The sequence below is a fragment of the Sceloporus occidentalis genome, unplaced genomic scaffold (assembly GCF_023333645.1).
Source record: "Sceloporus occidentalis isolate IW3139 unplaced genomic scaffold, rSceOcc1.0.p SCAF_2, whole genome shotgun sequence".
Taxonomy (NCBI): domain Eukaryota; kingdom Metazoa; phylum Chordata; class Lepidosauria; order Squamata; family Phrynosomatidae; genus Sceloporus; species Sceloporus occidentalis.
This window is the reverse complement of record NW_028316982.1, coordinates 45,655,655-45,671,492: the sequence shown is the minus strand read 5'-3', so window position 1 is coordinate 45,671,492 and position 15,838 is coordinate 45,655,655. Positions and strand designations below refer to the sequence as shown.

Sequence of the window (15,838 nt, the reverse complement as noted above, 5' to 3'; positions counted from 1 at the left end):
TTTCAATGGTATCGTATTGTCACTGTCATTCAAGCTTCTTGTGCATATAAATGAATAATGCAAACAATTTTTCCTTGCCCTCACTTAGGACAACATCTTAAAACTGCTGAAGAGAAAAATAGAACAAATAGAACAACAGTGTGACAATGCATGGTGTCAAACTGGTATGCTTCCATTCTTAAACTAGCAGGATTGTGGCAGGACAGCAAGCTAGTGTGATAGTCTTCTAACAGTTTAAGCATAGCATGTATTCATATTATTTCATTGTTCTTAATCTTAGTCACATCCTCTCTCTTTCTGCATCAGCCTGTAGACTTTGTATCCCACTTTTCAGTCTAGAGTTCTCTCTTGCTCTTCCATATTTGAAAAGAATGTGTTATAGAGCTTTTCATGACAAGATAGTATGAAACCTATGGTATTTTTAAGTATACCTACCTTGTATGTGTTTACAAAGAAGATTAAGCCCACTTTAATTATTTCTAGACACTGATGGGAAGATTTGCAATATGAGACTGGTTGTTGCTCAACAATAGCACACATTCAAATAGGATAAAATCATGCTTTGCAGTCTTTAATGAAAAGGCATTTTTTGACCTGCTGCCAGAATTCAATAGCACTGGCAGAGAATGCCCCCCCCCCCCTACATCCACCTACATTGTATTCCACCATGGGATGCAAAGGAAGGTACCCCCAACAGCTTTCAATTTTCAGTCTGGTATATCTAGGGAGAGATGTTCCTTTAAATACTGAGGTCCCAAGCCATTTAAGGCTTTAAATGTTTTCACCAGCACTTTGAGTTCAGATTGTAAGTATAGTGGCAGCCAGTGAAATTCCTTGAAACGATAATGAAAAAAGATTAGAGTTTTAGAAAACAGCTCAAGTTAACTGCAAAGCAACATATTCCATCTTGAATTATCCAAACACAATCAAATAAAAAATTCATATGGCTTTGTGAGTAGTCGTAGGAAACTTTTAAAGACCTGGTTAAAACAAGATTTGCAATTTAAACTCTATCTATATGCCAAAATAATCTTAGCATACTGCCCTGTCATCTTCTCAATACCAAATATATTTCATTTGTCTTCAATCAAACCTTGAAGTGATTATTTGTTCTGAAATGAGTTTCATTCCATTTGCAACAGTCCTATGTGTGCGGAACTAAATAAGACTGACTAGATATGCATGTTCTCAAAGTACTTTACCTTATGAGTGAAACATATGCAGATTAGTGGAATAACTAGAACAGTTTTTTTTTTAAAAAAAAAAGAACATTAACTGCAACATCTGAACATCTCTCTAACAATTAAGCAATATTCTCTGCAAACCTGAAGCATGTAAACATTTGTAAATGTTAATGCACCATTACTTTGAAAGGATCAAAGTCTCTAATCTTCAACAGCCTTGAAATTCCATATTTATTCAGATACTTGAAAATAATGCTCTGCAGTTGAAAAGGTCAGTGTAGTGTATTTAGCATGTGCTACTGTTGGTGTCTTAAATCTTCTGGGTTGCTAGACATCTGGCTGAACAGACACTGGATTAGCCGGTCAGAACCATAAACCTGACAAATGTTTCTTCTTCTACAGTTTTATGATGCTGTTAATTTATTCTGTTATTTGGGTAAAAGTTGATAATATTGTTAAAAGGAAGAGTCATTTGTGACTAACCCAGGATTTGAAATATTTGTAATTGTAAAATAAATTATTCTGGTATCTTCTGGAAAATCAAAACAGGTTATATTTGCCCATGCTTCAATGATGCATAAACTAATGATTTCTGTCAAAGAACTATGACTGCAATAACATTACAGCATTATGGGTGCAGCTGGGGTTTCAGGTTAACAGAAATGTATTTTATTCATTCACTCACTCATTCATTCATGGTGTCTGATTCCACTACTTTAATAACAAAGTCACCCTTGGTTCACTGGCATGGTAATTATGAGCAATTGAACTATGATTGCACCAAAGCTGAAAAACAATCTAAACAAATATTTCTCTTTTCTTTTTAAAATTTAAAATAATTGGTATTTTTAAATACAATAATAATACATCTGCCATTATTCCCAAACCACCCACATCTCCCCAGCATTACAGTTTCTCATCTTAACTCTAGTATAACTATATCTAGAATTAACTCAAGAACTTATAATTAAGCCCCACTAACCAACATACAAAACTGGGCAATAAAAAAATGAAAAGAGTAATGAGTTAATAAACAGTCTTAAAAGCACTATTAGATACCTTTTCTGCTCATTTTTCCTTTTTATTCAAATCATGTGCATAGGTTAAGAACCATTCTAGGAGAATGGCAGATTCTTTTAACACCCACAAGTGTGGCTGCTCTGTTTTGTTGATGCATAGTCTCCACTGAGGTAACACATGCAGATGTGAGTATTTGGTACACAGCCAAAACTATTCAAGGCTTCATCATACTATTCTGGCTGGAGACTATTTGGGGCTGGAGTCTAAGGAAGCAATTAAACTAGTTTGATGTTTGCTGTGCTGTGTATTTGTAATATTAACTGGAAATCACAACAAACTGTCAACAGAAGGTGACTTTCTGGGACTAAGTAGTAGTGCAGATAAAAACTTAGAATCATAGAGTTGGAAGAGACCACAAGGGCCAGCTAGTGCAACTTACAAAGTAACTATTACTTTCCAGTTAAAGTGGAAAACCAGGAATACTCAATCCTCTCTTATGCAGATGATGCCATTCTGATTTCTTATACCTAGCTGGGTTTACGTAGATTGTTGAAACAGTTCACTTTTTACTGTTGAAACGAGTTCTTTTTATAAACTACAATAAAACAAAATTTACTATATTTGGTAAATCTAAACAAACCCTTAATTGGTCACTTCATGGAATTGTACTTGAGCAAGTACCTTTTTAAAGTCCCTTGGGTACAGGTTTTCAGTGGATGGATGCATGGCCCACACAAATTCAATCAAGTTCTCTGCTAGCCACTGGAGCTTTAAATAGATGGTTATGGTTCTATCAGACACAAGGGGGAAAGCTAGTTTGACCCATTTTAGAAAGGTATAGGATTAGAGATAACCCAAAACTGCTATATGAGGCTCCTCTTTGGTTTGGTCCATAGCTAATCTTGACTCATTGGAAATACTGTATATATGGTTTGGTTCTGATGGTCCCTATTTCTATCAGATTAGAATTAGGTGTGATGTCAATAAAAGCTGAAGCCCTTTGATTAGCTCTGCTTTTCTTTTTCTTTTCTTTCTCTCCTCCCCCCCCCCCCCCCCGCGCTTTGGCTAAAAGTGATTTTTAAGCAGTTTCAAAACTAATTTTGTTTGTTATTAGAGGACATGGGCCCAAACCCATGGAAAGAAAAAATGCAGGTGGTTTTCATGAATTTGGGATTTTCTTCCTCTTAGAGCTAAACTAATCTTAATACAGAGGCTCAAGCCTATAGGGATGCAAACTCAAATAGGTGAAACTTCCCAATATAATAGTTTTATGTTGCTTTTATTCCTCCATATTTGTCACTTCCAAGGTACTTGATAATTTGCCAAATAATAAATGAGAATAATGTTTACTTGGGGAAGATTAAATGTTCTCCTTTTGGCAGATTGGATTGGTTGGTAAAAGAGGACATCTAAGCAGGTGCAATTCTCTCTCACACAGATTATTTAAGTGCTCCTCAATTGTTCCAGCTATAATAATCTTAGAAATAAATGGATTACCCTCTGTTAAAAATCAATGAAGGGAAGTTCATATTTTATGGAAGCTTGTTTTTTGCTATCTACTGTTGATAGATATGTATCTTTCATTTCTTGACAGTGCTTTGCAGCTGTATAATACAAGGCTTAAAAGTTGTATAGAAAATTAAAAGGCAAAAAAGGTTTTCCCCGTTAACAAGGTTATCAAGTCATGTCTGACCATAGGGGGCCTTGCTCATCTCTGTTACTAAGATGATCTCTGTTACTACTCTGTGATCATGTGGCCAGCATGATTGCACAGGAACACTGTTTACCTTCCCACTGGAGTGGTACCTATTTTTCTACTTGCATTTGCATGCTTTTGAACTGCTAGGTTGGCAGAAGCTGGAACTAGTGAAGGGAGCTCACCCCAACATGCGGCATCCAGGCCTTGAACTGCCAACCTGCTGATCTTGCAGTCAACAGAGTCAGAGTCTTAACCACTTGAGCCACCGCATCCCTGTATAAAAAAATTACTCATAATCTAATAGTCTATTAAATGTAATGAATTATTTCTTGAGTTTTAACTGTATATAATGTTAAATTGTCAAAGTACAACAATCTCTCTCTTTCTCTCTCTCTCTCTCTCTGTGTGTGTGTGTATTCATATCCTGCCTTTCTACCAAGATAGGGCTAAAGGAAAATCTCCCTACATGTCCAAAATATCATATGCAGCACTGTGAATGTAGATATTATTAATTAATATTATATAGACTTTTCTGTGTGTGTAATAGAAAATTACAAGGAAAATAAAACCTCCCACAGGCAGAGAGGAAGCAAAGATGGAGCTAGTAAAGGATGTGCATAAACAGGTGCTATTACTCTGAGGGTGTTCATTTCACTCTGCTCTTACATATCAGTCCTTGCAAGTGCACATGGACTGCCCCGATCTATACACTGGCCAAACATTTGGTGAGTGCATGAAGAAGCTGTGTTCCTGCATTCAAAGAGTATATACTGCATGATAGAAAGGATGGAATCCTTGTGCCCAAGGCTTCATAGAAACTGATGCAGAATATGAATAATGATGGATTTCATGACTGTCTATCTATCTATCTATTTACACACACATAAACACTCACTGATGGCTTGTGTTCCAGTCAGTCATGCTGATGCAGCATCCCCCACCCCCCACTGCAGATCATGGGCCTCCCTTGATACATGGACAGGGTTGTTGTTGTTTTTATCTATATCCATAATTATATTGAATGAACTGCAAATCAAACACAGTTTATAATTTTTCCTTTATCACTTTTTTGTCATTTGGTGGTGTTGTGTGCCTTCAAGATGTTTCTGATTTGTGGGAATTCTAAGGCAAACCTATTTTAGGATTTTCCTGGCAAGATTTCTTCACAAACAGTTTTGCCTTTGACTTCCTTTGAGGCAGAGAGAATGTGATTTGCCAAGGTCACTCCATGGGTTTCCATAACCAAGTGAGGTTTCAAACTTTAGTCTCCAGAGTCCTAGTCCAACATGCAAACCACTGCACCATGCTGGTTTTCTTGTTTGCTACTAAATGCCCAGTTCAGTTTGAACTGGGCCTGTTTGTTAGGCTATATATCCTCATGGAATTAGAAAAGGTCTTATACCTTCATCTGCTTTATGTCAGGGTATTTTTTTGTTTTGGTCTGGATAGTTGTATTTTTCTGTCTGCTGAATGCATGAAATATAAAGCATTCTTTGGCGGAAATCACTTTAGATTGCTATGATGTAATTTTGTTCTTCTTTCTAGACTGGAATAAGCGTATTGAGTACAAGCCAGGTTCTGGGAGTATACCATTATATCCTAGCATTCATTTGGAGACTTGTGATGGACCTGTTTCATCTATACAAACCACTATTGAGTTGCAAACAAACTACATTGGAAAGGGATGTGATCGGGAGACATACTCTGAAAAATCCCTTCAGAAATTATGTGGTATGTGTTTAGAATTTTAAATAATTAATTCATAATGTAGGGTATTTACACATGTGCATTAGAACTGCTAGTATTTATCTATAAAATGAGAATTATGTAATTGTTTTTCCTGATGTGTTTCACATTCTCAAAGTGATAATTTGATGAGGTTTATGACAGCAGGGTACAGGGCCAGAGCCAAAATGTGTATGGCTTTCTCAGTCACTCCTATACTTGATACAGTCTGCACTCCCCTTGGCCTCAGCAGAAGGCTTTTGGTTGCTCTTGTCAGAGGTCTGGATTGAAATGATTGCTGGCAGTGAACTTTTTAATGAATGCAAAATCTCCAAGACACCCTGTCCTCAATAGCCCTATTCAGTTCCTGCAGTTTTATGGCCATGGCTTCCTTATTTGAATCTATCCACCTGGAATATATGGGTCTTCCTTTCCCCCCTGATGCCTTCTACCTTACCTAGCCTTAATGCCCTTTCTAGTGAGTCATACGTTTCCATGATATGCTCAAAGTACAACAGCATCGATATAGTCATTGTTTGCTTCTAGGGAGACTAGTTCAGGCATGATTTGCTCTAGGACCTACTTATTTGTCTTTTTAGCAGTCGATGGTATCTGTAGAAATCTCCTCCAGCATCACATCTCAAATGAATTTGTGTCTTCGTTGCCTACATTAAACTTATTTAAATAATCTTTGGTCACTATTTTTGTTATCTTTATGTTCATCATTAAGCCTACATTGGCACTTTCCTCCTTGATTTTGTTCAGTAATTGTTCTAAGTCTTTGCTATTTCCTGCTGGAAGTATGGTGTCATCGACAATTGTAAATTGTTACACCACTTTTTTCATCTCCTTCTTCTGAGTCTAATCATGCTTTGCATATTATATTGTCAACATACAAATTGAACAGTTATGGTGAAAGAATGAAGCTTTGGCTTGTCCCCTTTCTAACTGAAAACCATTCTGTTTCTAACAGTAGCCTTTTGTGCTGAGTACAGGTTCCATAACAGGACAATCCAATGCTGTGGCACACTCATTTCTTTAAGAGCAGACTATAGCTTTTCATTATCTATACCATCAAAGGCTTTGCTGTAAAGTATAAAGCACATGTTGATTTTCTTTTGGAATTCTTTGGTGTGCTCCATTCTCTAACCTTTGTTTCCAATATGATCTGTAGTGTGTCTTCCTTTCCTGAACCCAGCTTAAATGTCTGGCATTTCTCACCATATGTGGTTAAAGTTTTTGTTGTAGAATTTTGAATATCACTTTGCTTGGATGGGAAATTAATGCAATGGTCGTGTGGTTACTGCAATTTTTTGTGTCCCATATCTGGTCTGTGGGCCATTATTTTGTTTTCCATAATTGTTGACATATTTTAGTTAGAACTAAAGTGGATTCTGTCTCTATAGACTGAAGCAATTCCATTTATATGCCATATTTATGAATAAATAAATAAATATTTTTATTTTGCTTCACATCTGTCCTTTACTGCTTGAAGTGTTTTGTCTCTCATCCATTTCATCTTCTGTTTCTTTTTGGCAACAGATCATGTCTTTCTACATTCCTCTTTGGAATATCAGTGGCTTCAGTTGATAGATCTTCTGGTTCTCAGTCAATTAGGCTTAATAGTGTAAATCTATTTTTCACATTATCCTTAAATTCTATGGTGATGTTATTCAGGATGTATTTCGGTATGATGGTTGGTTTAATGTTCTTCTTTACCTTTACTGCATATATCCATGACATATTAGAATCATAGAATCATAGAATCGTAGAGTTGGAAGAGACCGCTAGGGCCATCCAGTCCAACCCCATTCTGCCATGCAGGAAATCCAAATCAAAGCATCCCTGACAGATGGCCATCCAGCCTCTGTTTAAAGACCTCCAAGGAAGGACACTCTATCACCCTCTGAGGGAGTGCATTCCACTGTCGAACAGCCCTTACTGTCAGGAAGTTCCTCCTAATGTTCAGGTGGAATCTCTTTTCCTGCAGCTTGCATCCATTGTTCCGGGTCCCTGTTCTCTGGAGCAGCAGAAAACAAGCTTGCTCCCTCTTCAACATGATATCCCTTCAAATATTTAAACAGGGCTATCATATCACCTCTTAACCTTCTTTTCTCCAGGCTAAACATCCCCAGCTCCCTAAGTCGTTCCTCATAGGGCATGGTTTCCAGACCCTTCACCATTTTAGTTTCCCTCCTTTGGACACGCTCCAGTTTCTCAATGTCCTTTCTGAATTGTGGCGCCCAGAACTAGACACAATATTCTAGGTGGGTCCTGACCAAAGCAGAATACAGTGGCACTATTACTTCTCTTGATCTAGACACTATACTTTTATTGATGCAGTCTAAAATTGCATTGGCCTTTTTAGCTGCCGCATCACACTGGGGGAATAGGGAAAACAATATCCACCATTATTTGTTGCTAGGCTCTTGGAATAAATTTTCTGACACCTGCCAGACCTAGAATTAAACATGTCCATATTGTTGGGGGAAGATGGTATTCATATATCCCATATAATTTTTAGAGGTTGTAATGTGCAAAAACTCCAAATTTTTCATGAAGGAAAAAAATCCATCTTTCCAGAAACATACTTTTTGTTCAAAACTGGTGTGTGTGTGTGTGTGTGTGTGTGTGTGTGTGATGTGTTTTACACAAAAATAGCAATTTTGCACAAAATTCCCATATGAATTTCTGGAAACAGTTTTTGTTGTTGTTATTGTTGTATTTTAATGTAAATTTACTCTAACCACATGTGGGCTTTATGAAATTTGATCACTATTGTAGGCTAGATTGGCTTTCTAAGGTATCTTCCAGTCTTGCTGTCACTCAGATCTTTTTTAAGTGGTAAAGCCACAAATTGAGTCTGGGACGTTTTGAATGGAGAAGGTAAGCTCTGCCACAGAACTGTGGCAAACATCAGCAGAGCAAGAATATGAACTCTGTCCTCCATTTTTTGTTAGTGTGTATATTTTTGTTGTTGCAGTGGCAGTATATTCTATCAGCACTGTAGAGCTTAAAACAAAGACTACATTAATAATAAATGATAGTGATTCAGTGTGTCACCATTTCTCCTACAGTGAATTCAGGTGAACAGCTTTCTCATTAGTATCTCATCAGGCTGTTCATTATATATTATCTGCAGGAGCATCATCAGGTGCAATTGACTTGTTACCAACTCCCAGTGCAGCAACTAACTGGACAGCTGGTCTTCTGATAGACAGCAATGACATGATTTTTAAATTTGATGGAAAGCAAGGAGCCAAAATCCCTGATGGAATAGTACCAAAAAATTTAACTGATCAGTTTACCATCACCATGTGGATGAAGCATGGTCCAAGTCCAGGTTTAAGAGCAGAGAAAGAAACTATTCTGTGCAATTCAGATAAGACAGGTGAGTCAACTTTATTTAAAGTCTAACTTTTATTCACTCTTCTTCTAGGCTGAACATATTGCATAAAAATTGGTATTGAGATATGTTTTATATTCAGTCATAAGAACTGGCCTTTAGGTGCATCTGATATTAAATTACTGGTGGGTGTGTGGGAATTCACTTTGGGATGAGATAAAGAAATTGAATGTAGATTTGATTTCAATAAATCATGCACCATACTGAGATACATTCTGTATATATATTTTAGAAATGAATCGGCACCACTATGCACTTTATGTGCACAATTGTCGACTTGTATTTCTGTTGCGAAAAGATTTTGACCAAGCTGACACCTTCCGGCCTGCAGAATTTCATTGGAAGCTTGACCAGGTATTTAATTTCCTTGTTATTACATTAATGAGAAATCTGATACAGAGTCTAAATTGTTTTTGAAATACAGCTAATACTATTATGTAACAGTACAATATTCACATGTGTTTATTTACAGGCTGGGATAGGACAGAAAAAATGGCAAAGAACTATCTTTGATTGCCTTAACATGGCATCATGGCAGGTTGTTGGATGGGTTCGGCTTCCATTTTTTAAAGGTTTTTCAGGACAACCAAAGTGAAATGCAGCAGATACAGTAGTGATTTATTTTAATATGTGTCTACATATCTATACAGATACATTCAAAACATACTGCTAATATGATTAATCCGAATTATGTACATGGCAAACAACAACATCAGCAACAAGGGACGTAGAAACGTTAGTTCATCAAATAAAGTAACAACTTGGATCTGTGAGCATACCATTGATCAATGACAATGAAATCATATGTATAATTCACAGATTTTATTATAATATACCATAGCATCTGAAATTGGGAAGGGGAATCAAACAATGCTGCTGCTTTTCAGAAACTTCAGAAACTTCTGTGTTTATTTGCATATTTGAAAAAGGAAACAGTCAGCATGATCTGTTGTGTAGGTCTTGTATTCATGGATTTATGCTCACCAAATTATCCCTGTATTTCATATTCTTCCAGTTTCACTTATGTTTCTTTATTGAATAGGAGAGAAAGGTCAGCAAAAAGTAAAAGATTACACAAATAATGTCAGGCCACCTTGCTGCTATAATAGCATGTGCCCTTCCAAAACGGATCATCTCTCCACTTAAAAAAAAAAAATAACATAATTTTTGTGGGTTTTTCAGGCTAACATTGTTTTGTTGACCTGCATTCATTTATGAATTGACTGAATCTATGAGAATATCTGAAAAAGCATGGCAACTGGGATTCAAGTCATTTTGTTCTGCAGTGGTTAGTCTGCCTCTTGCCTTGTGGAACTGAGTGATTTGAGAAGTGGAGGGTACTCATTTTTACAATGATGGCATTCACCTATTTCTGCTAAATCCCCTGAGAAATCTATTTAATTTCTTCCAGTATTAATCTTTGGGATTGTTAGAAAGGATTTTGTAAAATGTTGTGTTGGACAACCACCTCCGAGCCTCCTGTATGAAGTCAGATTTGTCCATGATGACTACAACTTCTCCTTTGTCAGCCTTCTTGATGACAATGTTAGGATTATTTCTGAAACTGTGCATAGCATCTTGTTCCTTGCAGCTGAGACACTACATAACAATCCTACAGATGAATACCAGAATGTACTACTGAGTAGTATACAGTCAACCCTCTGTTTTCATGGGGAATCCATTCCAGACCCACCCACCCCCTGCGAAAACAGAGTTTTGCATGTATTCAAGCCCCATTGGCTTGAATATAGGCACAAGACTGTGAAAGCATGCGCTCATGTGCACCTCAGGCACACACCCCATTATTTCTCCCTCCGTTCATCCCTTGCACATAAGTGAGGGACATGGTTTCCAAAACTGCAAAAACAGAGGGAGGATGATGTAGACTACTTGGAATTTCCCATGGAAGTACAAAACCAAATCTGAATTGACACACCCCAGGCACATGGTACTTACTACCCAAAATACATAAAATGGACAAGGCTGGAAATCCCATTGTCTCAATTGTTGGAAAACTCACAGTTGATACCTCTGGATATATGGAAAATATCTTTAGACCATATTCCACCAGCACTCCCAGGTATGTGAAGGACACTATTGACTTTCTGCAGAAATTACAGTCCATGCACAACCTCACTCCATCATTCGTATAGTCATCTAGCTACTTTGGCCTTTGGCAACATCTTTCCTCCTGCTTTTGTCCCTCAATGACCATCATGGAAACTGTCACCTTGTCACCATACCCACAATTTTGCACTTCTATGGCTATTCATACAGCCTGGTTCATAGACTCAATTCTTCTGCAGAAGTAGACTAAGGGGCAAAACAGACCACCCTAAAGGGGTATCTTGAAGCTGTCCCTGAGAAAGCAGGATTGTGCCCATGGCAACCGTATGCCATGACCCCAATCTGCCTTTTTGCTGGCTCAAAAGGAAGCAGCAAATTACCTCTCCTTTTTGTACCATCAAAAAGCCAGCTTTTCCCACCCTGATATGGCTTTATGGCACTCCTGAGGCATGCGATATGTAAATGCCATGCTGCCAGAGTGCCCAAAAGCTAGCCCACATCTCAGAAGCCAGGAGGCTTCCAGGTGGCTTGGGGGCATGTGGCATCTAAATGCCACACCCTTAAACTACCAGGAAGCCAGTGTTTAAAGCTGGTCTGTTTTACTCCCCAGTCTATGAAAGTTCATGCCGCACCCTATTTTTCTCAATATATCTCTATATTAATGGTGGTGAGGTCCATAGGCCCTTCTGTAGCTATGGGTGTACACACACTTCTTTTATGTAGCATCACAATGGTGTGTGTCTTATTTTGCAGTTTCTTTGCCTTCTCAGAGCCTTTGGTTCTCAAAGGGTAAAGTGAACATTAAAGGAAATAGCATATATAATTGTCATGGCTAGTTTGCAGCAAATCTGTTCAAGTGTGCAAGTATTAGTGAACAAGATAATTTATTCAAAAACAGTAGACCAAAACAAATTGCAAATAGAAAATTTTACAGTGACTTAACATTATTAGACTATATTGTGAAACCAGCACCAAGTTTCCTCATTTTATACCTTTATTCCTGTATAATTATTCCAGAAAAAATGTGCAGATATATTAATGCAGGAGTTAACTGGAAAATTTATACAGATAGATTTAGCATACTGACACAAAGTAGGACTGAAGAGATTCGTTTTATCAGATAACAGGAGATCTTTAATCTCTAAATTAAATTATATGCATTTTTACACAAATAGAAATTCTTATTGTTTGGCACTTTTTAATCATAGACAATTAAATGAAACATCTTTCTCTCTGAGTAGGAATGCAACTTGTCATGCACAGCATATTTATAAAATTCCACACTAAAGATCAGAAAACACCCTGTTTTATTCTAAGCCGTTAATCATATATAAATTGATAAATGAACATAGATATCAGAAATACTGTGGCATGAACAAATGTGACTTTGGTATTTAGTAATATATCTTTAAACTTGAGGGTCTTATCTAGTTTCTTCATATTTGTCCTTCCAAATATTAGTTTTCCTATGCATATGATTTACGATTGAGGCTGCATCTGCACTGCAAAAATAATTGAATTTGACACCACTTTAATAATAATAATAATAATAAATAATAATAAATAATAATAATAAAAAAAGTTTTATTTATATTGCCCCGCCTCTCCCTTCAGATCGAGACGGGGTTACAACCTGATAAAAAACCATAAATACAATCATAAAATACAATACAGAAAAATACAATACTTAAAATACAATCACAATCCAGGAACAGTAAAAATTCAAAACATGCTACAATGGTCAATTACAGGGAATCAGTCTGGCAGATAACATGGCGTCTTAATCAGGATCAGGAGGGTATGCCCCTCTTTAATTGTCATGGTTCAATACTGTGGAAACTTGGGATTTGTAGTTTGTTGTGGCATCACAACAACAACAATGGCCATCCCACCCTCCTTCCACACCGGAGGCTGTGGAGCTGGGATGGGCTGTTTGCTGCTCTCACACGGGTAGAGACTAGAAGGGTTAAATTCTAGGGGGTGTGGTTAAGGGCATGCTTTGCCTGTCATCCCCTAGGTGTCTCATTTCTGGATTAACCGTTGACCCACCTACCCACCACTGGTATAGTGTGAAGTCTTTCTTGGTCGCCTCAGGGCCGGGTGGGAATTTCCCCCCTTTTCCACAGTGTTTTTCGCCTACCCCACAATGTTTCCAGTGGCATACGGGAAAATGGCTGAGGTGGTGTCGCAATAATACATGATTTGGTTTAAAACTGTTGGTTCTAATTGTGTATTATAATATTTATTTTGCATAAATTCTTTGAATTTGATCTTGGCAAGCACTTTGGACATCCTACTGGCTATTAGGAAAATTTCTTGAAACATCCCTATGGGCTGAAGGCTTTCATGGCTGGCATCCATCATTTTTTGTGGGTTTTTCGGGCTATGTGGCCATGTTCTAGAAGAGTTTCTTCCTGATGTTTCACCAGCATCTGTGGCTGGCATCTTCAGAGAATGCCAACCACAGATGCTGGCGAAACATCAGGAAGAAACTCTTCTAGAACATATGTGGCCATGTTCTAGAAGAGTTTCTTCCTGATGTTTCACAAGCATCTGTCGCTAGCATCTTCAGAGAATGCCAGCCACAGATGCTGGTGAAATATTAGGAAGAAACTCTTCTAGAACATGGCCACATAGCCCGAAAAACACCCCAAAAAACTATCCATGGGCTTGCCATCCACAGATGCTCAAATCCACGTATAAGGAGGGCCCACAATATATAGCTTCAGCCCTAGTCCCTGGAGTTTGGTGCACAGGATTGACTAACAAGAGTCTTTCTGCATGGATGTTTAGCTGGGGAGTTTAAAGGGTGAGGCCCAGAGTTCTCTTCAGTGCTTACTTATAACAACTGAACATGATTAGTGAGGAAGCTGCTGCAATTACCTGCAACTGTTGTGGCATGTTTGTCTTCTTACCAGAGGATGCACCAAGTTGGTAGCCCTGTTGGAAGAGAAGGTTGAGTAGCTAGAAGCCCAAGTATCAGCACTTCAGCACATAAGGGAGCAAGAGGTTTTATTAGACAGATCAGAATGGACTGTCCTGGATGGGAAACACACAGGTGAAGTTTCGAGAGAAGAGGCCGGGTCCCATACACAGGAAGTAGACATTTGCAAGAATGTGATACACAGATATAGGAAGATCAGGGAACATTCTGTGAGCTTTCAGCTAGAGAATTGATTTGAAACCCTCTCCCTTATCAGTGATGATGAGGAAGAGTAGCAGGGCCAGTCCACAGGAAATGTGCAGGAGATCTTGTTAGGGAGTGGCTACTACCAAACCTCAGAAAGGCACATGGTGGTGATGGGGGGATGACTCCTTGTTGAGGGGTACACAAGCAGTGGTCTGACATGTCTCAGGAGATGTGTTGTCTCCCTGTGGCAAAAATCCATGATGGAACAGTGAGGATGACAAGACTCATCAAGTCTACTGTCTGTTACCCCTTCCTTTTGGTCTGTCTGAGAAACAAAAATACCAAAAGGCACAGCCTTCACAATATGTTATGGGATTATGAGGATCTCGGTACCAATTGTTTCAAAGGTCCAGGAAAAATGGTTCTGGTCCTACTTCTCGGGTAGATTCCAGATGGTGATGCTGGGGGACAGCTGCTCTCGTAAAAGAGAGCTGACAACTGGTATCCCTCAGGGTGCTATCCTGTCCCCCATGCTGTTCAACATTTACATGAAGCCGCTGAGAGAGATCATACGGAGACATGGGGTGCAGTGTTATCAGTACGCTGATGACACCCAAATCCATTTCTCTGTGTCTCCGACTGTCGCAGTGACTAAGGATGGCATCTCTCCTCTGAATGCCTACCTTGAGTTGGTAATGGTCTGGATGAGGGAAAACAAACTCAAGTTGAATCCAGAGAAAACAGAGGTACTTATGATAGGTACCCCTGGTCCAGGGAAGGAGATTTGTCAACCAGTCCTGGATGGGGTCACACTTCCCCTAAAGGATGAACTTCGCAATCTAGGAGTGCTCCTGGACTCGTCTCTACAGTTGACATCTGATGTGGAGTTGATGGCCAGGAGTTCCTGGTATCAACTTCGGTTGATACGTCAGCTGCGTCCCTACCTGGCCCAGAGGGACCTTGAAACAGTGGTACATGCACTGGTAACCTCTCGTTTAGATTTCTGTAATGCACTCTACATGGTGCTACCTTTGTACCAAGTTTGACGCTTCAATTAATTCAAAATGCAGCAGCCAGATTGATTAGATGAACAGCTATATCAGATCATATTACACCGGTACTAAGATCATTACATTGGCTGCCAATTAGCTTCTGGGTGGAATACAAAGTGTTGATTATTACCTTTAAAGCCCTACATGGCTTGGGACTGAGTTACTTAAGGGAACACCTCTCTCTTCACAATTCACCCCACACTCTCAGAACATCAGGGAAGAATTTATTAGAGTACTCAAAAACAAGGCTAATAACAACTTCTCATAAGGCATTCACTGCCACAGCCCCCAATTTATGGAACAACCTGCCAGAAGAGATCTGTATTATCACCACCTTAGATGCTTTCAAGAAAGCACTTAAGACAGATATCTTCCAGTGGGCCTACCCACCCGATCGCTTATGAATAATCCCAGAATGACCCCTACTCTTGATGAAAACAGAATGGCAAACAGGTGGCATGTCAGTATTTTAGAAATAATGTAATATTGTTGTGATTTTATTGAATATTGTAACTTGTATTGTTATTTTAACTGATGTAATCCTGCCTCAATCTG

The 15,838-nt window shown here is 38.5% G+C and overlaps 1 protein-coding gene across 2 annotated transcripts in view; it reads left to right on the top strand.

Moving 5' to 3' along the window:
• The window catches only part of CLSTN2 (calsyntenin 2), a 520,062-nt gene that overhangs the window by 416,265 nt on the left and 87,959 nt on the right, over window positions 1–15,838 (top strand). For both annotated transcript variants that reach the window (XM_089507754.1, XM_089507753.1), the window contains exons 6-8: window positions 5,449–5,634; window positions 8,771–9,019; window positions 9,267–9,388. In XM_089507754.1, the coding sequence (XP_089363880.1) occupies window positions 5,449–5,634; window positions 8,771–9,019; window positions 9,267–9,388 (557 nt within the window). The remainder of the gene's footprint in view (window positions 1–5,448; window positions 5,635–8,770; window positions 9,020–9,266; window positions 9,389–15,838) is intronic.